At 47.8% G+C, this 24,080-nt stretch overlaps 1 protein-coding gene across 1 annotated transcript in view; it reads left to right on the top strand.

The window, feature by feature from the left end:
• CCBE1 (collagen and calcium binding EGF domains 1) overlaps window positions 1–20,786 on the top strand; it is a gene marked incomplete at its 5' end in the record, with an annotated part of 240,485 nt that extends 219,699 nt beyond the window's left edge. Inside the window, 6 exons of the mRNA XM_079717089.1 lie at window positions 1,521–1,624; window positions 11,690–11,810; window positions 17,226–17,365; window positions 17,446–17,481; window positions 18,223–18,258; window positions 20,473–20,786. Coding sequence (XP_079573215.1) covers window positions 1,521–1,624; window positions 11,690–11,810; window positions 17,226–17,365; window positions 17,446–17,481; window positions 18,223–18,258; window positions 20,473–20,706 — 671 coding nt within the window. The 3' untranslated portion in view covers window positions 20,707–20,786. The remainder of the gene's footprint in view (window positions 1–1,520; window positions 1,625–11,689; window positions 11,811–17,225; window positions 17,366–17,445; window positions 17,482–18,222; window positions 18,259–20,472) is intronic.
• Window positions 20,787–24,080: the final 3,294 nt, after the last annotated feature.

Below are 24,080 nucleotides of genomic sequence, written 5' to 3'. Positions count from 1 at the left end.
GCACTGAAGGGTTAGGACTTCATCACGTGCACTTGGTTGGGGAGCAGGGGGGACGCGGTTCACCCTGTAACGTTCCATTTCGCTAACTCTGAGCATCCACCGTGTGAGGTACCAAGAAGCAGCTCCAGTTCCTGGGCAGCTCCCCCTGTGGCACATGCACGAGAAGCCCCTCTATAGGGAAGCCCAGGATCCCCACCACCGGAGTAGGGTGCGTGGTAAAAGCTGCCTGACTTCAGAGGGCAGGGCTGTCTCTGTGTATGGGGAGGGGGATCTCAGGCAACCCGTGAATTGGGTCTTGGTAGCTCATAGGAACCCACAAGTGGAGACGGCAGAGGAGGCTTCCCAGAAGAGAGGACGGGAAGAAGAAAAGCACGTGGGCCCTGGAACTTACCTGGCGGCCCAGCGGGTTCAACTCCTGTTCGGCAAGCTAAAGTCCCCCATGCCGTGCAGCACGGTCCGAAAAAAAAAAGCACGTGGGCCCAGAAGCACAAGAAATGACCTGGAGAGACATGTCACTTGACTGTCCCTAGCTGCTTTCCAGACGCTAGTGTTGTAATATGTTCGTACCAACAGGACACCTGGCCCAACACCAAAGGGCTTCGAAGGTAGGAGAGTTGACACTTGCCTCGGTGTCAGACTGTCCTGCCGCCACCCTGACCAAACTGTCACCTTCCCCCTGTCACTCCCTCTGGGCCCACACCGCACAGCTACCATCTTTTACAAAGGCCTATGGGAGTCTGCACCTGCTCTTCTGTAGCAAATGACCTCAGGTGTCTAGTGTCCCCAGCACAGGCTTGTGTGGCCTATTTAGGTGCCAGTAGGATGAGGGCTATGTGGATACTGGGTCATGTCACCATTTAACTCACCTATTCCTTAGAGAAATATGATTTTGCACAAAGCCCACGGAGCTCCTGATGCTCTACAAGATTGCACTGGGACCCTGTCCTGTGCCTGTCCCATTATGGCCCTGGATGGGCATGTCCAAGGTGCCTGGGGCATCTTCCATCTGGCTTTACATCTCCTCGGAGGTCAGTGCCCAGCCCCGGTCTGTGACCCTGCCTGGCCTGGCCGTGCTCCCTTTGAACAGCTGGATTATCAGAGGTGATAAAAACCAGCTTTGTGAGCCCTGCACCCGAGTCCCATTGCCTGGGCTTGGGGGATAATTTACGGCGTGTGAACGTTGGCCCTTGGAGGGGAGTGTAAGTCATGTCAGGTTGATAGAGCCTGCCTCATGGTAAAAGGGCCACTGTTGACTTTTTCACAGTGAAAGAGGAAGGTGCTAGGATGCCTAAGTGGAAACAGCTGAGCCCAGAGTGTAGCGGGGACGGGGGGGCCTCCCCGTGTCCCCGCTGCCCCGGGCATGCTGTCAGCGACCCAAGAACTGTAAAATCGCCAGCCCACATCCCTCGCACGTTTCAGCGTCAACCAGTCCGCCTGGAAATGCCCTTCCTGACACGGTCTCCCTGGGTCTGGATGTCCCCCAGCCTCCCAGGCAGACCCCAGCCCATCTTCTCTCTCAGGGCACGAGGAGAAGGCGGAGCACGCCATGAGAGCCGGTACCTGCTGCGCCACGTGCAAGGAGTTTCACCAGATGAAGCAGACGGTGCTGCAGCTGAAGCAGAAGGTATGTGCCGGGCGTGTTAGAAACGATCGCGTAAGATGAAAGGAAGGCCTGGTGGAGGCAAAGTGGAGGAACATCTGAAAACAAGAAGAAGATGTCATCCACAGCCTCGCTGGGTATTCCCTGAGCTTGGGGCCAACTAGGTTTGGACTGGGACGCTTTGCCCACCCACCTTTGGAGCTCGTTATCTATAGCTCAACAGAATAACGAAGGCAGGGGATTGATCAGGTGACCAGTAAAATAGACCACTAGGTAAGGGGCACATGGCGAAGCAGAGGCTGAGGTACGACTAGTGTGACTTTTTGGGAAATGAACGTCCAGACACGTGGCCCTTACACAGTTCTAAATAGAATACGGTGGAATCATTTGCCTATGTTTTATCAATAGAGAACATCTCTATAAACTTTCATCACTGGTGATGCATTTCTGTAGCAGTTTTATTTTTCACATTTAAAAGTTATGACCTGTGCTTTCTGGGCTCCACACACCTCAGAAAGCAGCTGCTCAGATACCCGGTGTCACCAAGGGTGAGGACCGACTCTTTTTTTTTTTTCTTTTTTTTTTTTTTTTGCGGTACGCGGGCCTCTCCCTGTTGTGGCCTCTCCCGTTGCGGAGCACAGGCTCCGGACGCACAGGCTCAGCGGCCACGGTTCATGGGCCCAGCCGCTCCGTGGCATATGGGATCCCCCCGGACCGGGGCATGAACCCGTGTCCCCTGCATCGGCAGGCAGACTCAACCACTGCGCCACCAGGGAAGCCCTAGGACTGACTCTCTTTGTCAGGCTCCCACGCATGCCTGACAGCATGATATTTCTGGAAACATTGCTGTGCTGTGAGTAACGCCCCCGGGATGCACCTAGTGCCCTGAAAGCTTAAGCAACTGCCTTGTGCCCGGGTCAGTGGTGTTTATCATACCTAAGGTCAGTGAATTCACCAGTCTGTCGGCAACTCAGAAACTGCTCTTATGCTTGTAAAACATAAACTTGCCGGTTTGTTTGTTTCACCGCTTCCCCTCAAGGCTCTTAGTACATCCAAGAGGTGTATATAATCTGTTTAACTTTGGCATCTAGTTATTGTAAAGGGCAGCAGGGTAAGATTAGACAGTATTGCTTTTCATGTGTTCAACAAACATGCAGGCAGCCCCTAATGAGATCCACAGCTTCCAGTGAAACAGGCAGGTCAACAGGCTGAGAAGATAAATGGCTTTGCAGGCCTTTGGTACGCTGGCAGTGAAGATCTAGCAACTTTAGCAGAGGCATATATGTGTATGATGTACAGATCCCAAATAGCTTGTGATCTAATAGAGAGACCAGGCAGAAAACCTTGCAAGTATGTCAATATAAATTCAGAGTTATCAATAATACATCCCACACAGATATCCTCACGTTGAACTTGGATCGATATTAGTATTTACTGAGCGAGTCTGAAAAAGGGTTCGTGGAAGAAGTTTGCATTTCATAGGCCAGAGGATTCAGGCCTGGGGGAGGCAGTTGATGCATGTCTCAAGGCCTAAGGCTACCCTCCGTTTTCTTCTCTGAGAGTCAGTAATCCAAGAGCCATGGGGAAGTTCCTTCCAGCCTGAATGTTCTTTAGGGTCAGTGATGCTACGTCTCACTAGTTCAGAAATTCAGTTGCTAATTCAACATCTGGCTTTTCCCTTAACCTCCCCGCAGTGTTTTACAATCCATGAAACAAGAAATGTTACGAAGAAGTTGAAAATTTTATGTTACCCTTAAAGCCCTTGCGGCAGAGCTACACACAGATCCAGTAACAATACTTGTTAGTACTCCAGTAACTCTCCTGCACCGGGGTTGGCCTGGAATCGATCCACCTTAGACCGATTTCTCCTACAAGTGCATTGTGTCAAGTCTGAGCTAAAGCTGGCATTCAAGGAACGTCACAAGAAGCAATGCATTTTTTTTTTACTTTTTGTTTTTTTATTAGTTTCTGCTTTATAACAAAGTGAATCAGTTATACATATACATCTGTTCCAATATCCCTTCCCTCTTGCGTCTCCCTCCCTCCCACCCTCCCTATCCCACCCCTCCAGGCGGTCACAAAACACCGAGCTGATCTCCCTGGAATCAACGCATTTTTAAAGGCGCCTAGTAGAACATGTCACATTCTGCAGTTGATAAAGCCGTTTTATATCCAGGATCCCATTTAATTCTCACCGTGATGCCGATATTGGCAGAGAGGTGCGGTGTCAGCCCAAGACGCAGGCCAGACCCTAAACCCTAGGTCTCCTCACTGCTGCTCCTGTGCTGGTGTGGGGCTTGTCTGTTGATTTTTAACTTCCTCTCACTACTGCTGATGCCATCTGTTCTGTTCAAAAAAGAACATGGGACAGCTGCCCAAATAAACATTGGCTCAGAAGTAGGTTACCGGGTGTCCTGGCCCGTGGCCAGCCCCATAGTATAAAACGGTATGCAGACATGTTGAACAACACCATGAGTGTACAGTCAGCAGAATCCCAACCGTGTGAAACTCTACAGGGCCAATGCCCTGTGTTCTTCAGTGGGTAGATTCTAAGAAAAGTGGAGCAGCGACCTGCAGGTTAAAAGCAGCTTAAAAGACGTATTGTTTTTTCAAGTGGGCAAGACTAGACCGTAGTGTCTAGGCCTGCACAGTTGGGTTTGATAAATTATTTTTTTAAAACACAGGAAGTGATTAAAATCAGAATAGTAGTTACTTTGCGGGGAGGGAGGGAGAAGGCTGTGATTGGGTCAAGGCATGTAGACAAAGTTCTGATTTTTTTTTTGGCCGCACTGCATGTGGGATTTAGTTCCCCCACCAGGGATCGAACCTATGCCCCCAGCGGTGGAAGCGCAGAGTCTTAACCACTAGACCACCAGGGAAGTCCCTGACAAATTTCTGATTTTTGACTTAGGTGTTCATTAAAAGGGTGTTTGCCTTATAATAATTTGCTAAGATATAGATTTGTTTTGTGGGGGTTCCAGATTCTGTGCCTTTATTTTCCAATGAAAAAGTTGTTTTGAAATGATGTGCAGATCCCAGTGCCTTCACCTCTACAATTTCTTCTGTGTTTTGGGAAGGAAAAAAACAAACAACCAAACAGGTGATTTGGCTAAAAAGAGAGTTTGGGGTATAGATAAAATACCCATCATTTGACTTGCAGAGAGGAGTCTCTGTCCCATCAGAACAGTGAAGAAAAATCTGAGCCAAGGAGCCAGTTGTTGTTGTTGTTTTAATAAATTTATTTATTTATTTTTATTTATTTATTTTCCGTTGCGTTGGGTCTTCGTTGCTGCACGGGGCTTTCTCTAGTTGCGGCGAGCGGGGGCTACTCTTCATTGCGGTGTGCGGGCTTCTCATTGCGGTGGCTTCTCTTGGTGCAGAGCATGGGCTACAGGTGCACGGGCTTCAGTAGTTGTGGCACGCGGGCTCCCGTAGTTGTGGCTCGCGAGTTCTAGAGCACAGGCTCTGTAGTTATGGCGTACGGGCTTAGTTGCTCCACAGCATTTGGGATCTTCCAGGACCAGGGATCGAACCCATGTCGGCCTGCATTGGCAGGCGGATTCTTAACCACTGCACCACCAGAGAAGTCCCAAGGAGCCAGTTTTTAAGTAACTTATTTATTTTTTTATTTTTTACTGGTATGAAGCAATTTTTTCAGGTATGACTTTTTTATTGAAATATAGTTGATTTACAATGTTATATTGGTTTCAGGTGTTCAACCTAGTGATTCAATATTTTTATAGTTCATACTCCATTTTAAATTATTATGAAATATTGGCTATATTCCCTGTGCTGTGCAGTGTTTCCTTGCAGCTCACTTGTTTTATACACAGTAGTTTGTACGTCTTAGTCCCCTAACCCTATTCTGTCCCTCCCCCTTCCCTTTCCCCAGTGTTAACCACTAGTTTGTTCTCCATATCTGGGAGTTTGTTTCCGTTTTATTATATTCATTCATTTGTATCACGTTTTAGATTTCACATATAAATGATAACACACTTGTCTTTCTCTGACTTACTTTACTTACTTACTTTATGGAAGCATTATGCCTTCCAAGTCCATCCATGTTGTTGCAAATGGCAAAATTTCATTCTTTTTTATATATCCAAAGAAAACAAAAATGCTAATTCAAAAAGATGCATGCACCCCAGTAGCAGCATTATTTACAATAGCCAATGGAAGCAACCCAAGTGTCCATCAACAGACGAATGCGTAAGGAAGATGTGGTGTATATATACACAATGGAAGCAGCAAGTTTTTAACAAGTCCCTTGTGTTCCTGCAGCGGGGGTGATCTGAGCTGAGAGCAGCACTGCTGCGGAGCTGTTGAGGAGGTGAGAGTGTGTGTTGAGCACCCGCTCTGGCCTGTGATGGGCTGGGAGATGACGAATGACAAGAATGTACAGAATAAAGGCCTGCCTTAAATAAGCTTCCTGTCTTAGCTGGGAAACCAAGCCCACAGTGGAGTGAACACAGTGGCCGAGTGGAGTGGGGCAGGCAGTGGAGGCTTCAGAAGTTAGAGGTCAATGCGATTTCAGAAGTATGAGCAGATGTGCAACCTGACAGCTGCGTTTGTTCACTGCCTTTAGTGCTGGGCAAATAGATGGCTTCTCAATGGTTCATGGTTTCCTCTACTACCTTAATCTAGTTGCTCTGTAAAATGGGTCTTCTCAGGATGGCTGGGAAGACCATTCTATATGAAAGTGACTGTAGATTGCTTTGCCAAGTATCATGAGTGATATTAAGAGAGGCAGCTGGGGGTCTTCCCTGGTGGCGCAGTGGTTGAGAGTCCGCCTGCCGATGCAGGGGACACGGGTTCGTGCCCTGGTCCGGGAAGATCCCACATGCCGCAGAGCGGCTGGGCCCGTGAGCCATGGCCGCTGAGCCTGTGCGTCCGGAGCCTGTGCTCCGCAACGAGAGAGGCCACAACAGTGAGAGGCCCGCGTACCACAAAAAAAAAAAAAGAGAGGCAGCTGGGTGTTGTGGTGAGGACCACAGATTCCAGAACCAGACTGGCTAAGTTTAAGTCCTAGCCCCACTACTTCCTGGCTGTGTGACTCTGGGTAAGTTACTTAACCTCTCTGTGCCTCAGTTCTAGAGAAAGTGGATAACAGTGATACATACTACGTAGGGTGTTCATGATGATCAAATGAGTTAATATTTGTAAAGGACTTAGAACAGTCCCTGCCACCTAGAAAGAGCTCTGTAAACGTGTACCAAATAAATAATAAACATGAATTATATGTCCTAATAAAGTGCTTTACAGGCAGCATCTGATTCGTCCCAACAGCCCTGTGAGGTAGGTATTTTTATTACGAAGGCTAATATGAGATAATGATATTCATAATCCCATTGACTGGAATCCAGGAGAAATGCAGACTCTTCATGCAGACTTCTTCCCGAACACCTGCTCCCCTCAAGCCTGTCATCTGCTGTGTTTGGGTAGACAGTCAAGCCAGGATTTCTGGAGGGCTGCCTCTAAAACGCCAGTGCCATTACATTCCACTTATCCTGCTGACACACAGAGGAGCTGGCGGGAAGGTGTAATCACCCAGCAGGAGGTCAGCCAGGAAGCTGAGGTCGGCGTTTACTGGGTCACCTCCTGACTTTTACAAGGGAGTGAAGAGAGCTGGAGAGGGCCCAGGGTGGGTGGGGACTAATCTCTGATGTCCCTCCACGTGCCAGTCTCATCCTCCCAGCTTGCTTACAGAATTTTACATCCAAAGACTTGCTCGTCTGGCCCAAACCTCTCGTTTTATAAACATGAAGGTGAGAACCTGGAAGGGTGAAGGGACTTACCCAAAGTCATCCCGCTGTTTAGAAACTGCCAGGAGCACCCCTCAACCCCCGACCCCATCCCACCCCGAAGAGCATTTGCACTGTGTCCGTGGTCCTGGCTGCTGGCGGTTACTAGTCTGGGCGCTGGGCCAGGCACATTCAGGACATCGTCACTTTCATCCTCCCAGCAGCCCTTCTTAGGTGGCTATTATGATCCTCATTTTATGGATGAGATAATCAGTTCTATAGCTTATCAAGATCCCACAGGTAGAACGTGGCAGGGCTGAGATTTAAACATAGATCTGCCTAATGCCAGAACCCACAAATAAAATTCACATTTTAGTTTTTCTCTTGAAAGCAGATAATAAAATTGAACCAGCCTTCAAGGGCCAGTGTTGACCCTCCGTCCTCTAGTTAGAGTAGTTTCGCTTATAAATTCTCGTCACTCGGGTTCACCCCCGTTCCACCCCAGGACCCAGGCAAGCAGTCACAGATTGGAGTGGCCTCTCGCTATGACACAGTGACACCAGCACCATTGTAAATAAACCCCTGAGACGTAGCTGGGTCCTGGCAGTGACATTGAACCATGAACCCTGACCTGAAATTGTGCAAAGCTGGCTTTCAGATTGCGCAAGGTTGTAATTCTTATCGTTTTCCCTACTGAATTCTAAACGATGATCATAGGGGAATTGAGTGCCTTTCCTTGCATCTTTCGGGGAACACTGGGTCTTCTCAAAGCGCAGAGGAAGACTGTTTATCTGGAACGCACTGGATGGTCAGGAATCTTCTAGCTCATGGACCTGCAAGGCTGTCCTTACCCAAGGATTTTCATACTAGCTAAGGGGCTCCAAAAGCACTGAGGGACCCTTCGGAAGAGAGTGTTGGTGCTTCTTTGAGCTTCCTGCCCTCTGAGCATCCTAGCACCATGAACTGAATGGATTTCAGTAAGAACTCCAAGAAACGGGGAAAAAAAAAAAAAAACTGTGGAGGAATTTCCAGACAGAGGAGGATCCTAGGCTCAAATAGGCCACCTAGGGCATCTGAAGCAGGGAAAAGACCTTGACCCAGGAGAGCCTGATGTGTGCTCTGCAGGCAAGCGAGGGGAGTGGACAGGAGGGGCAGGGCAGCACCTCAGGCCTCGTGGCCCCGCCCCTTCTGTATGCCAGGCCGCAGGGATACCGCCAGAACCCTCTCGTGGTTTCCCACGGTTTCACCTTTTAGAAACATTGCAAGCACTTCATTAAGGGGCTAATGGGATACAGGACTTGGACAGTCACCTTGCAGAGAGCTGGAAGAATTTGTTCTCCGTCAGCTGTATCAGGTACAAGTCGTTTGCCACCATACAAACCACGTATTATTGTGATGTTCGCTTTTCGTTAATACTGGATTTCTTCTGTTAGCAAGAACATCTGTCTCTGTAACTAAGAAAAATCGTCGCTTCTACATCTGGCTCAAGATGGCCCCAAACCCAGCAGCCACCCAGCAGGAGAAGGGGATCTTGGGGCAGGGGTGCCCTCCAGAGTCATGTTTCGAAATAGTCATGCTAATCATTCCCAAACCTCCATGCTCAGAAACAGACACCAGTGCAGGAGGCCGAGGACTTCATGAAGCCAGAGAAGGTCATCTGGACAGCAGAACTTTCCCAAGCCTCCCAGTGCCATTCATACGCTGGTCTCTTAGCTGCAGTTCAGTAGGTGGATTTTGTAGTTTCCCCATAAATTCCTCGGGCCTAGGCTTGGGGAGTTCAAGATCTCACGATCATCTTTTACTCCATCTCCGTGCTCTGTTACTATCAACTCAGGTGCCCTGAGACCCCAGGGGTTATTCGTGTGGCGTGGTTGAACTCAACTGGGACTGTCTAGTCTCCCTGGGGCAGGAGGAAATCTGTGGGGAAGAAAAGGAGAGGTGAGAAATGCTGACTCGCCCATGAAGTAGGAAAGTAAAGAAAACTCCAGGGTTTTTCTTTCTTTTTTTAATTTTTCATTTCATTTTTATTTATTTATTTATTTTTGGCTGCATTGGGTCTTCGTTGCTGTGCGTGAACTTTCTCTAGTTGCAGCGAGCGGGGTCTACTCTTCGTTGCGGCGCATGGGCTTCTCATTGCGGTGGCTTCTCTTGTTGCGGAGCATAGGCTCTAGGCGCATCGGCTTCAGCAGTTGCAGCACGCGGGCTCAGTATTTGTGGTGCGTGGGCTCAGTAGTTGTGGCACACAGGCTTAGTTACTCTGAAGCAAGTGGGATCTTCCCGGACCAGGGATCGAACCCATGTCCCCTGCATTGATTGGCAGGCGGATTCTTAAACACTGCACCACCAGGGAGGCCCCCAACTCCACGATTTTTCAAATCAACATTCAATTCTATATTTCTTGTCACCAAAAGCTGTAGTAATTTGGAGTTGACATAAGCCTCAGAGGGAGAACTTGCACAATTACTAATTTAGCACTCTGTGCTGATGCTGAACCCACAGAGCACAACTCTGTCACCATGGCAGTTGGCCACCTCTGATCACAAACAGGTGGTAGGAAACTCTCTCCACAGCTCAGATCCGAAGATGGGTGTAGAGCCTTGGAGCGCCCCACGGGCAAGGATGAGATATCCACAGACCTTCTCGTAGCTTGCATTGCCCTCTGGCCAGAGAGTCCCCAAGCAGGGCCTCGTCCAGGAGGACGTGGGTGACAAATGCAACTTGCTTCAGAAAATCGCAGTGATACTTGGTTTCTGTGGGACTCCAGGATCCTGAGTGAATCCTCTGGGGGTAGCTCTGAGCCTCAAAAACACAGTCTCCACTGGATTTTACACCCCTGAATCAGCTTCCTGGAAGGAAGAGACTAGAACTACCATTTATCAAGCACTTAGTACACTTCAGGTTCTGTGCTGGGCACCTGATACACACTACTGGTGTAATCCTCACGTCTTAACGGTGGGCGTTATCAGTGAGGAAATGGACATTAAGAGCGTGCAGTTCTTACCAAGGGTTTCCCTGATTCCTGACCTCAAGGAATGCAAAGGTCATTCACGTGTGTGATCCCTCTGGCTTCCCCTAGAATGAGCTCCTGAAATCAGAGAGAGAGAGAGGCAGGGAGCCACGGTGCCTTTTCTGACCTTATCTCAGAAATTACACACCGTCCTCTTGTCATTTTCTATTCATTAGAAGCAAGTCCCTAAGCACAACCCACACTCAGAGGGTAGAAGATTAGCCTCCACCTTTTAAAGGGAGGAGTGTCCAAAAAATTGTGGACATATTTTAAAACCATCACAGTCACTGTTTCCCAAACACCTGAGCGTACACGTGACCTGTAAGTCATATTTCCCATCCTGGCTCCCAAGGCGGAGATCTGTAAGAGCCGGGACCATGTCTTGTTCACTGTTGTCGCCTTAGAACGAAGCACAGGGCCTGGCACGTAGTAGTTTCACAAATATTTGAGACATGAGTTCTTTTTTTTTTTTTTTTTTTTGCGGTACGCGGGCCTCTCTCTGTTGTGGCCTCTCCCGTTGCAGAGCACAGGCTCCGGACGCACAGGCTCAGCGGCCATGGCTCACGGGCCCAGCTGCTCCGCGGCATGTGGGATCTTCCCGGACCGGGGCACGAACCCGTGTCCTCTGCATTGGCAGGCGGACTCTCAACCACCGCGCCACCAGGGAAGCCCGAGACATGAGTTCTTAATAAAAGTCTGAAACAGGTAGATTGTATTAATTATGATGCTAATGACTCTAATGATATCTAGGCACGCTGGAACTGATCCAGGTTCACCCACTAACCAACCAGCGGAGTGATCTTGTACAAGTTGTTTTGACTAGAAGGCCTCCGGGTTTATAAGGAGGACCTCTACAGTCCGTCTGCACTCTGACTGACTCGGATAAAGGCGTATGCACAGGGGCTTCCCTGGTGGCACAGTGGTTGAGAATCTGCCTGCTAATGCAGGGGACATGGGTTCGAGCCCTGGTCTGGGAGGATCCCACATGCCGCGGAGCAACTAGGCCCGTGAGCCACAACTACTGAGCCTGCGCGTCTGGAGCCTGTGCTCCGCAACAAGAAAGGCCGCGATAGTGACAGGCCCGTGCACCGCAATGAAGAGTGGCCCCCGCTGGCCACAATTAGAGAAAGCCCTCGCACAGAAATGAAGACCCAACACAGCAAAAATTCGTTAATTAATTAATTATTTTTTAAAAATGACTTTTAACTCATCCATTAAAAAAAAAAAAAGGCGTATGCACAAGACAAGGCTCTGTGGCCTCTGCAGGCCACACAGGGCAGGGCATTCCCTGGCAGTGGAGCCATCCGTGCTTCCTGACCCAGGTTCCTCTTCTCTTTGCAGATCGCCCTGCTACCCAACAGCGCTGCGGACCTGGGCAAGTACATCACTGGTGACAAGGTGCTGGCCTCAAATGCCTACATTCCAGGACCTCCTGGCCTGCCTGGGGGCCAGGGCCCCCCCGGTGAGTATGAAGAAGAGCGTAAAAGCATAGAGTGAAAGCAAATAGTATAAAAGGGTGATAGGCTCACCAGCCAGGGCCTGCCGAGAGCTCACGTTTAGTTGGGGGGTGGGACGGAGTTTTGTAGCTCCCGTGGACGGGAGCAGAAGCCGGGGTCCAGGGAGTCCCATGCCCGTGTGCCAAGAGGGCCTCGGGGAATTGGGTCAAGCCTGAGACACCCTTCTAACCAATAGTAATCAGGGAGAAAAAAAGGCATTGTCCTGGGTTTGGACAAGATTCATAAAGATCATCTTACGTTACAGAGAAACAAAATGAAAACTATTTTTAACACTAACATATATGAACGTAGGATGGCGTAATGAACTCCTGTGGGCTCATCACCCGGTGCCAACACCTTATGGCCGGCCTCAGTGCCACTCTTCCCCAATCCTGTCTCCTCCTTCCCCTGTTACTTGTGAACACAGTTACATTGATCTTTATTTTGATATCTATCTCCATGTTTTCCTTTAAAAGTCAATCTCATTGAGATACAATTCTATACAATAAAATGTACACACTGAAGATACAGTTGGACGAGTTTAGACAGATGCATACACCCTACGTCAAGCACTTACTAACCACCACCCTATATCTGGTCTACATCAAGGTGTAGAACATTTCCATCAGCCCAGAAAGTTCCCTTGTGCCCTTGGCAATCTACATCCTCAGCTCTAGGCAGTCACTGACCTGCTTTCTATTGCTGCAGTTTAGTCTGTTCTACAGCTTCATAGAAAGGAATCTATTCCTTCTGTCTGGCTTCCTCCACATACTGTTTTGGAGATTCACCCTTGTTACTCTGAAGAAAACCCCAAATATCCTATCATTCCGTCAGGCAGTACACAATGAGACCTTTAAAAAATAACAACAGGATGTTTTCTGTTTTATTAGGAGTCCCTCCATAGATAGATGAATACTTTTTTTTTCACACCCGTGAAGGAAATGCTATTAGTGCTAACAAATGACTCTAAGACATGGATGTCTTATCCCTCATGCTCATCGCTTAGCAGTGTGCTAGGTGTTGTGAATGACCTCCTGACGTTCTAACGAGGATGACAAGACACATAAAGTGAAAGCAAATAGAATAAAAGAGTACCTGCCTTCCTCCAAGTAAAGTATGCAGGTACTTCCTGCTGTGGAAGCTTAAAGAAGAGAGAGATCACTGTAGCCTGCAGTGGTCAGGGGACTTGGGGTTTGAGCTGGACCTGGAAGAACATGAAAGGTAGGATTGGTCCAAGCACAAAGAACACGGCAGATTTTAGGCTGGAAGGTCAGCAAAAACAAAGGCTCAGAATGCTTCCCAAACTCTATGTTTTCTTTTCCACTTATATCTTCATCTCCTGGTTTCCATCAAAACCCAGGTGGCCTGGGTCTCAGTCTGTACAGAGACCAAGAACTGGTCCAGGACTTTGGTTTCTCCTCTCGTTCACTCTTGAGGCCTCTGGGTCATGGTTGAGTTTTCTCCAGCAGATGCCACACCCAGGCAGCCTCTTGCTGCTTCTAAGTAGACTTGGGTCTCTCCTTACAAACTGACTGTTTGCACAGTGTTCTCCATCCTTCTCTAAGAGAATGTTCTCACTCTGCTTCCCTGGAGGAAGTTCATCCCCCCAGGCCAGCCTACCTGTCACTTCAACAAGGACAAAGTAGAAACAGGGGAGCCACTGGCTTCTTTCTTCTTCTTCTTCTTTGTTTTAACATCTTTATTGGAGTATAATTGCTTTACAATGGTGTGTTAGTTTCTGCTTTATAACAAAGTGCATCAGCTATACATACACATATATCCCCATATCTCCTCCCTCTTGCGTCTCCCTCCCACCTTCCCTGTCCCACCCCTCTAGGTGGCGACAAAGCACCCAGCTGATCTCCCTGTGCTATGCGGCTGCTTCCCACTAGCTATCTATTTTACATCTGGTAGTGTATATAAGTCCCTGCCACTCTCTCACTTAATGAATGACTTGCTAGCTTTCCTTTCCAGTTCTGCCGTCTGGTTTCTTGCATGGTTTGAGCTGTCCAGGGTCCTTGCTGGAGCAGGGAGTGATTGAGGACTAGCTTTGGCAATGGGCTATGCCCTTGCTTTCTCCTCCAGTCCTTACTCCTTCTCTCTCCTTACTTCTAGCATCATAGTTTGTGATGCCCTCAGTTGAGATGTGTTAGGGCAACTAGAGAGATAATAAGATTTCTCTTACCCTTAACTAAAATTCCAGTCCTGGAGTCTGTGATAAATCACAGCCTGGGCCAACAATACAGGAAGCTCTACTAGGCTGGAATCCTCTGGCTTTGGTGTTGAGGGAGTGGCTGCTGTTCTGTGCCCCCCACTGTTCCTTTATAAGGTGCTGACGTTTGTACATCAAAGCCCCACAGTTTAAAGGCACTTGACGTAGTGATCTCTGAAGTACATTGACTGTGTAAATGAAGGTGAGATATTACCTCTGGCCTGTCCTTGTGCTATCGGAGGTAAAATATTTAGTTATAAGAGGGATCTGGTCCCCCTCCCAGATGAACTCTTTCGGGATGTACCTGGAACCAGCATTGAGAGTAGGGGGTGAGAGACATACTTGGAGGGAACATTGACTGCCTTTTATGTTGGCTCAATTATTTTGTGAGCTACAAAAGACGTCCCCAAACATGATAAGTTTGAAGTTTTTGTTTTGTTTTGTTTTCCGGTACCTGAAAGCCATTCCATCCTATCACTGTGCTCTGCCGATTGTAGGAGCCGCGTACGATCAAGAAGTAATTACTGTATGCGTTTGAAAGAGAGGAATCATTATAGCACTAAGGCATACATTGCTGAGGAATAATTACAGCACAGCAATCAGCCCAGCCTCTTCATTGCAGTCGTTTGACACGACACTTTTACTAAGCAGCCTCCTCTGTACCTGGGCCTCTCTGAGCGTGTGCTGACGATTAAGATATAACCCATGCCCTCAAAGTTGACAGGCTAAAATGGGCTAAAACACAATATCCTTCCCTATGCAAAAGAATGAAGTTAGACTCTTGCTTTACACCATATACAAAATGGATTAAAGACCTAAATGTAAGACCTGAAACTATAAAACTCCTAGGAGAAAACAGGCAAAAACTTTCATGACCTTAGATTTGGCAGTGATTTCTTGGATATGACGCCAAAAGCACAGATGACAAAAGCAAAAAGAGACCTGAAATTCCCTCATCTGTTCGGGCAAGCTGTCTATTCCTCTAGCACCTTTAGCCTACGTTGTGATTTTCAAGTCCCTGTATGATAACCTTAACACCTGGGTCGCCTCTGAGTCTGATTCTGTTGATTGCTCTGTTTCTTGAATGGGGGCTGTTTAATCGGGGAGGGGGTTGGTTTTTGTTTGGGTTTTGGTTTTTTATAATGTGCCTCAAAATTTTGGACTGAATGCCAGATACCATTTGGAGAGGAACAGTAGAGACTGGGGGACAAAGTATTACTCCTGGAGATGGGTATCCAGGCTGCTGGCAAGAAGAACTGGGTCGATCTAATGAATAACTGAGCCAGGTTTGCGTGTGTTCTCACTGTCTCTACCTCTAGTGTTCCACAGTCTTCAAGTTTTCAGATTCCTCCGATGGTAGGATACCATTACTCTACGTTTAGTGGGGGCCTAGGGTGCCGGTGGGTTTTTCTCAGCGGTTCTCAGCTTTCAGCAGCCCCTGCACAGCTGTGCCGCTCTGAGCGCCTCTCTCCACGTTCTCGCTGTTCTCCAGTGGGAGACTGCTGTGACTTACTCCTCCGAGGTAGAGCTGTGGAGCTCAAGGATGTCTCAGTCCTCCTGGTCCAGCTGCAGCCCTAAGCATGACGTGGGCATCCAGGCATTAGGGTAAGGCCTCCTCCCCACCTGTGGCAGCCCAGCTCTGGCTTGTGTCCGTGGTGGGTCTTGAGCCGGAGAGTTTGCTGCTCCTCCTCTAATAGGAATAGCCGTCCCCCCGGGTCCTGCAGGAGATTCGCTGCCCCATGTCAGTGGCTTGAGGCTTTTGCCCCAAACGGTTGAACGTAGGAAAGTTACACAGTAAGACTTGTTCAGAAATAATATTCATATAGAGGTGTGAAGAACAGGTGAGGGATGAACAAGACTGATGGGAAACAGAAGGACTAGCTGTGAGGCAAGAGTTGAAGCAAATAGGGCTTCCCTGGTGGCGCAGTGGTTGAGAGTCCGCCTGCCGAGGCAGGGGACGCGGGTTCGTGCCCCAGTCTGGGAAGATCCCACATGCCGCGGGGCGGCTGGGCCCGTGAGCCATGGCCGCTGAGCCTGCGCGTCCGGAGCCTGTGCTCCGCAATGGGAGAGGCCACAGCAGTGAGAGGCCTGCGTACCAGAAAAAAAAAAAAAAAAAGAGTTGAAGCAAATAAAAGGAAGGGCTACAATGAAGAGTAGACCCTGCTCACCGCAACTTGAGGAAGCTGGCGTGCAGCAACAAAGACCAACGCAGCCAAAAATAAAAAATAAATTAATTAAGAAAAGAAAAAAAGGAAGGGCTAACATAGATTTTTATTTTAGTGCCTCAGTGTGTGAGGTGCTACACCAAGTGGTGTGTATGTGTATCTAAAGTCTCATTTAATGCTCAGAACTGCTCTGTAAGGTAGATTTTTTTTTTTTTTTTTTGCGGTACGCGGGCCTCTCACTGTTGTGGCCTCTCCGGCTGCGGAGCACAGGCTCCGGACGCGCAGGCTCAGCGGCCATGGCTCACAGGCCCAGCCGCTCTGCGGCATGTGGGATCCTCCTGGACCGGGGCACGAACCCGTGTCCCCTGCATCGGCAGGCGGACTCTCAACCACTGCGCCACCAGGGAAGCCCTGTAAGGTAGACTTTTATTAGCCCTGCTTTACAGATGAGGCACTAAGGTTCAAAGAGGTCAAGCAGCTTGTCCGAGATTTAGAGGCAGGTCCCTCTGCTGCTGAAACCTGGACACTCACCACTCCCCAGCTGCATTAACCACCGCCCTGCGGTGACGGGGGGTGCCGAGGAGCAGATCGTTGTGAGACGTTAAAGAAGTGAAGTGCACAGAACTGGTCACTGATTGGATAAGGAGCTTGTGCAAACAGGGAAATCTATAGGAAGACTCAAGTTTCTGGCTTGAGTGGCTGGGGGACTGGAGGTCCGTGAAAAGAATGAGGAAGTCTGACTCACTTCGCTGTACACCTGAAACTAACACAACATTGTAAACCAACTGTATTTCAATAAACATTTTTAAAAAGAATAGGGAGGGCAATTTCTGGTCGTGTTAAGTTCAGACTGCCTATGGGACATCTCAGTGGAGAGGTCAGAAGGCAAAGGTCAGAGTGGGAAGAGAAGTGGCTGAATGGGGCTCCTGGACTCTCTTGTCAGTCAGCCAGGGCCCTTGTCCTCCTCGCGGGCTGTGGACTAATGAGGTGTTCTTTGATTGCAGGCTCACCAGGACCAAAGGGGAGCCCAGGCTTCCCGGGTATTCCAGGCCCCCCCGGGCAGCCCGGCCCGCGGGGCTCAATGGGACCCATGGGACCATCTCCTGATCTGTCCCACATTAAGCAAGGCCGGAGGGGCCCTGTGGTCAGTATTTCATCAGACCTCCCATATGTAGTTGGGGAAGGCATGTTCCTTCTGTTAAACTAGGTCCCTTTGTCTTGTAGGGTCCACCAGGTGCCCCAGGAAGAGATGGTTCTAAGGTAAGTCTTCTGAGGGGTCCTTACAAGGCTTAGGTTTCTCAGTTTCCACCTACTGTGCAGCCATCACGTAAAGCTCAAGCAGTTTGTTGTCCCCTTTTTGCATGTGGCAAAGTTGAGACACAGATGCACTTTTTGTCCCCAAAGCTGGGAGGAGAATCTAAAAAGCCATTTTCCTAAAATACAGAACAACCGTAATAACAAAAACAACCACCAAAACCGCTTCTAAGAAAAATTACCCCATAAATGTTAAACAAACCTCCTTGCTGTCATGGTAGCGTGGGTTTTTCTCGTTAGCCAGTGTTACTTACTTGTGGGGCTGTTTTGTGTGTGTTCCCATTTCTTTGTGGTGTTTAAGTCAAGAACAGAAGTCCCATTCTGTGCAAGTGGGTGGTCCCACTCTGAGGGCTGCCTGCCACTTGCCTCATACAGAAGTCAGTGTGAGTTACTTTAGAGGCCTCTAAGTTATCCCACACACTGCCTGGAAATACCAGCTTTCCTCCTGTCAGATCTGGTTGGAAAATATATGGCCTTGGGGGAAATCAAAATGAGAGGCACTTGACTCAAAGCAGCTCGGTTCAAACCAGCGATCCCAAGTGTGCAGCTTCAAGCTTAACATTTGTTTCCCGTAGGAAATATTTTCTGTTTTGTGCAGGGAGATGGTAGTGGTGGGGGTCTAAATAGAGACTGGGGTGGTGGCATCCGTGTTGTCCAGAAAGCTAACCCTGACCCTTCTGTTCTTAGGGGGAAAGAGGAGCACCTGGCCCCAGAGGGTCTCCAGTAAGTAGCACCGCCTGTCCTGCTTCCCCAGTGCAGTGTGCTCAGGGCTGCAGCTCTGATGAGCCTGTAAGTTGGTCTCAGGAGCAACAGCCAGCCCCTTCCAGCTGTCGCTCAGCTTGCCCACAGAGAACTCCGTGGTTAGAAGCAGAATCACAGAAGCCTTTAGCAGCTGGTTGGGTTTTCCTTTTGAAAATTCATTTCCTATTGTTGTTTCTTTTATCATAGCTAATCTTTACTTGGAATGTCTTCTCTTAAGATTCAAAACCCCAGTATGTCGTGAGTCTGTTTCCAGGTGTGTCTTACAACATCTGAAGGAGCTAGAAAAGAAATCTATGGGGTTAAGTCATAACTCTGAACGTTTAAGAATTTAGCCACCACTAGAACCCTAGCAGGTTGGATGACCATCCTCTCCAGAAAGCTCAGACATGCACAGCTACTCAGGACCATTGAGACAAAATTAGCTGGATTGGATGTATAGTGTCTGGGAGATTAAAAATAAAAATCATATCCAAAAGCACAGATGGGGCTTCCCTGGTGGCGCAGTGGTTGAGAGTCCGCCTGCTGATGCAGGGGACACGGGTTCGTGCCCCAGTCCGGGAAGATCCCACATGCCGCGGAGCGGCTGGGCCCGTGAGCCATGGCCGCTGAGCCTGCGCATCCGGAGCCTGTGCTCCGCAACGGGAGAGACCACAACAGTGAGAGGCCCGCGTACCGCAAAAAAAAAAAAAAAAAAGCACAGATGATTCAAGCAACCCCATTGCTTGTGAAGAAGTCAGTATCACTTCTGAAGAAAGACAAAGATCCTTGACCTTAGAGGTAGGAGATCTGAGATGCCATCTCCACTCTTCCACCTGTTAGCTCTCTGATCACGGCCATGTCACTTAGCATCCATCTCTGGGTGTCCATCCCCTAATCTGTGCAATGCAGGTGGCATCTGAACTGCCACACCTCAGGTGATCATCCACTGATGTCAGAATGCTCTCCGTACAGCACTGAGTGCTTTGCAGAGTTACGTAAAAGCTGCTGTCCTGCTGCTTGCTAAGGTGGTGGCTTCAAAGCAGGGGTTGCGGAGGCTGATAAAGACTGAAGCCCAGAACACACGTGTTCACACATTATTTTCCCATGTTCCACACAGCACTTCATAGAAATTAAGGCTTAGTAAATAGTTTATAATGACAAAAGGTGTTCAGTCAGTAGAAGAATTAGGAAGCCTTCGTTTGGACCTTTCCTGATCAATGAGGAATGGACGCCTTTACCATATACTGAACTTTGTTTAAATTACAGTTATAGGGCTTCCCTGGTGGTGCAGTGGTTAAGAATCCACCTGCCAATGCAGGGGACACGGGTTCGAGCCCTGGTCCAGGAAGATCCCACATGCCGCGGAGCAACTAAGCCCGTGAGCCACAACTACTGAGCCCACGTGCCGCAACTACTGAAGCCCACGCACCTAGAGCCCATGCTCTGCAACAAGAGAAGCCACTGCAGTGAGAAGCCTGCGCACCGCAACGAAGAGTAGCCCCGGCTCGCCACAGCTACAGAAAAGCCCGCGCGCAGCAACAAAGACCCAACACAGCCAAAAATAAAAATAAATAAATAAATTTATTTTTTTTTAATTGCAGTTATAGTCAACCATCCTTATAGACATTTTAATAATTTCATTTTTTAAAAGATAACATTTAAAAATGTGTTATGCTACATGCACTGTACATGCATGAACTCATTAAACCCACACTTATGAAACCCTACAGAGTTAGGACTATTATTATCCCCGTTTTATGGATGGGAAACAGAAACGCAAATCCATTAAGTAACTTGCCCAGGGCAACACGGCTAGTAAGTGGCAGAGCTGAGGTTCAAACGCAACAGAACCCCAGCCTCTTAACCACTACTCTCTGCCTTCGTAAGTGTCTCCCAGGGTTCTTTGGAAAGTAACCTAGGAGGGTTATTCTCATATTCTGTCATTTTACTGGATTTGATAGAGCCTAGAGCTACGAGAGGTCAGCGTGTCACCATAGCTCATCCGGGAGCTGAAGGAATAGAAGGCAGAATCCCCCAGGCTGTTGTAGGCCTTATGTCTCATCCCTTTGCGACAGAGTTGACTTAAGTAGTTGCCAGCAAGCAGCAGGACAGCAGACCCCGGACCCCACAGAAGCCATCAGTCAGCCGTGGGTTGGGTGTGTGGTGGTCTATCTTTGACACCTCTCTCCTGCGCAGGGACCCCCTGGTTCTTTTGACTTCCTGCTGCTCATGCTGGCAGACATCCGCAACGACATCGCCGAGCTGCAGGAAAAGGTGTTCGGGCACCGGACTCATTCTTCAGCAGAGGAGTTCCCGTTACCTCAGGAATTTTCCAGCTCTCCAGAGATCATGGACTTCGGCTCTGGAGATGACAACCCCAAAAGAACTGAGACAAGAGACTTGGGAACCCACAGAGACTTCTATACTTAGCACACGCCGACATCTTCACGCCAAAGGAAGAGAAGTGTTCACCTGCAGTGAAATCATCCAAAGAACAGAACAAAACACCACTGGAGACCTAGAAAAGATACGTTCTTTTTCTCTTTTTTTTAAACTCTTTTCCTTTCTTCTCCGTACTTCTTTTATTCCAAACACTATTTTCAGGCTAGACATACTAAAGACAAGAGGGAGGAAATGATTGATTTACATGCTTCCCCTGGAGAATCTTCAGTGGAACTTTTCTTTGACTTCCTTATTTTCCAGGGACTTCTGATTTCTGAATCAGGTACTCTCACAGTGTCTTAAAATTTGGCAGACTATCAAAAAGGGGGAAATGACAAGGTGAGTTCTAAGAAAATGTGAGTTTACTTATTAAAAATAATAGATATGTGGGCTTCCCTGGTGGCGCAGTGGTTGCGAGTCCACCTGCGGATGCAGGGGACACGGGTTCATGCCCCGGTCCGGGAAGATACCACATGCCGCGGAGCAGCTGGGCCCGTGAGCCATGGCCGCTGGGCCTGCGCGTCCGGAGCCTGTGCTCCGCAACGGGAGAGGCCACAGCAGTGAGAGGCCTGCGTACTGCAAAAAAAAAAAATAATAATAATAATAATAATAATAGATATGTGTCCGAAATAGACTATTACACCTCAGTGTCAAAATTAAATCAAATTAAATGAATTAAATGAATTAAGTCAAATTAAATCAAAATTTTCAGTGAAAAGGGGGAGATGACAATGTATATTTATCTTGGTGGATAATTCTTTTTCCTTGTCAATCTAACAGGTTTAAAATATTCTGTCGTCTTATCCAACCTTGTTTCCTAATTTTGATTAAGGAAAGGAGAGAAGGAGTGGAGATTAGAAAAGATGGAGAAAAATTACAGTCCCATATTGACTGTCCTATAAGCTGTCACATACTAACACTCAAGATGTGACAGTTAAGGGTTCATACCACGCTTATCTATAACTATCCTTTTTGAAGAAGAAAATTACTGTAGCTGTAGGAATAAATTCCATTTTCAAGACAAAAAGTAAGTGAATGCAGTGCCCTGGTTCACATTAGAACAACGGACTCCTGGTTTGCCAGGACATTTTAAAGCTATCTGATCGAATGAGTGAGCTTGCTTAGTAAACCATAGATTATTTGTTAAATAAAGGTAACTGACCCTTAGGGAGAGGTGCCGAATTCCCTGGCTGTGACCGGGTGCCCACCAGGTGCCATTAGGCTGTGATCCAGGTTGAATTGGTGTACAGTGGGGCTCAGGCTGGAAGAGGCTGCCTGCTCGGGTTGTTGGCCATGGGGCAGGAGAACCTTGGGCAGGGGACCTGCTGCATCACAGAGGCAGGTAAGTTTGCTGTCTGTGGGAATTAGAAGCCCTTGTCAGGGGCCAGCCAAGCTTGCCAGCGTGTTGAGACTAACACATAATTGAAAGATTTCTTGGATGAGGGAGGGAAAAAACAACAGTTTTCCTCCTTTGCTAAAAACTTCCTCCCCTTTTTTCCTTAATTTTCCATAATTTAGTCCAAGTTCCAGTTCTTGCAGGTCTTCTTGATTTCCCTTCCTTGGTAAATACAGGAAGCAGCTGGAAAAGTATGTTCCCAAACCTCCCCTGGAGTCAGTGTTTGCTGTTACACTTCTGGGTCCCAGAAGGACACACATTCCGGAAAAGGCTTTCTCTGGAACCACAGGAGCACGAGTGCTCAAGGGAGAGGCAGGAGCATCTGCCACTTTGTAATATTGTTGGGGAACCTCTTGGTTTTAATGGGCAGCTTACAGGCTCCTTCAGGTTCACTTTGTGGCTTTGTCGTTTGACACCCAGAATGACGTTTCATCGACCTGTTCAGGAGACCTTTGCCCTTATATTGAGCTTCACAAAGGACCACTGTTACAACTGTTCTTTGCTCATGTTCCCATTTCCCACCCTGCAGTGTCTCCATGACTTTCTGGGTGGTTTGTGTTTAATTTTCTTTTTCCATCTCCTTTTAGCCTACATCATTTCACTGTCCTGGGAGAGCTTGTTTAAAGACAACCACCGTGGGTGTTTATATTGCCACTTTTCAGTCTTTCTTCAGAACGATAGGAAGGGCTTGTGTTTGCAAATCTCAGGTGACACCAGCCTTCCTTCTCTCGTCCCCATCCTGTTAGAAACACAGGGCTCCAGTCAGCCAGCCGGTGGCTGAGTTTTTCACCAACACTTGACTCCGCTGTCTCTTACGCACTCAAAGTCCCCGGTGACTGTCCACCAAAATGTTACAGCTGAAAGCAAACGCATCCTCAGTGCTCCTTTTCTAGGATCTTTCCTGCCCCCCTTCAGCCTCTCCGGAGTCTAATCTTCACAGCAGAAGCCCTCACCAGCCACAGGTTCGCAGAGATGAACTGAGCAGCTGTTGATTCCTATCTGGTATATATATTTAACGTTTGCCTGCTTGTGGAACGCAGTATTTAAAGTGTGTGGATGGATGAATGCTAAAAAAAAAAAAAAAACATGCACAGGCTCTATGAGAAATGATGAGGTTCATCTTTGATTTTTTTTTAATGAAGAATTTAATTACCTTTTTAACAATGAACTGTATGTAGAAATAGAATTTTCTTCTCTGTTGTTGAGTACTCATAAAATGCAACGAAATTGCATGTTTAGCCAGAGGCTAGGGTAATATATTAACAGAATTAATGGAAGGTGGTAATATCTGGGATTTGCGAGACGATTCTGGATAAGATTTTCTAACAAAACACACAGTAACCTGTATTTTATCATCTCAATCTGCTGGATCAAGTCAACTTATAAAATAATTATTTATCCTCAGATTTTCAAAACTTGGACTACTACCATAGGACTAAATATGTACTCTGTTTGCCCAAATTATATTTTTCAAAGATGAGACATAATAAGGCATTGTTATTCCTAATGTGTCTTTTAGCTATGGGTGGAAAACCAAAGCTTCACTGTCTAAACAGGACTTCTGCTTAGAACCTAATGGAAAAGGATTTTGGGGGTAGAGGGCATAAAATTTGCTAGTTTTGGTAATCCACTTCATGTGTCATGGGGAAGAAAGGTCTTTTTACACTCCTCAAGTCTTTCCCAGAAATGCTGGCTTCAATTTTTTGCACCCTGATAACTAGAACTTAGAATAGGACTTCATAGATTGCTTCTGTTTCGGAAAGCAATGGGCATAAAACTCTCCTGTTCAGAAAAGTGCAAGGAGGGGATACATTTTAGTTTAAGAAAATCCTCCTCCCTTTCCAATTCCACAGGGAGAAATTATAAGCTTTATGATGCCAAAGCCTATGGGGATACAAAGGGAATGCTGTCTTGTCTCTCCTTCTGTATTAATTCTAACACCTGCCACAGAATGAATTGGTCAACT

This window comes from Hyperoodon ampullatus, assembly GCF_949752795.1.
Source record: "Hyperoodon ampullatus genome assembly, chromosome: 13".
In the NCBI taxonomy this organism is placed as follows: Eukaryota; Metazoa; Chordata; class Mammalia; order Artiodactyla; family Ziphiidae; genus Hyperoodon; species Hyperoodon ampullatus.
Note: the sequence above shows the minus strand (reverse complement) of the source record. Positions and strands in the feature narration are given on the sequence as shown.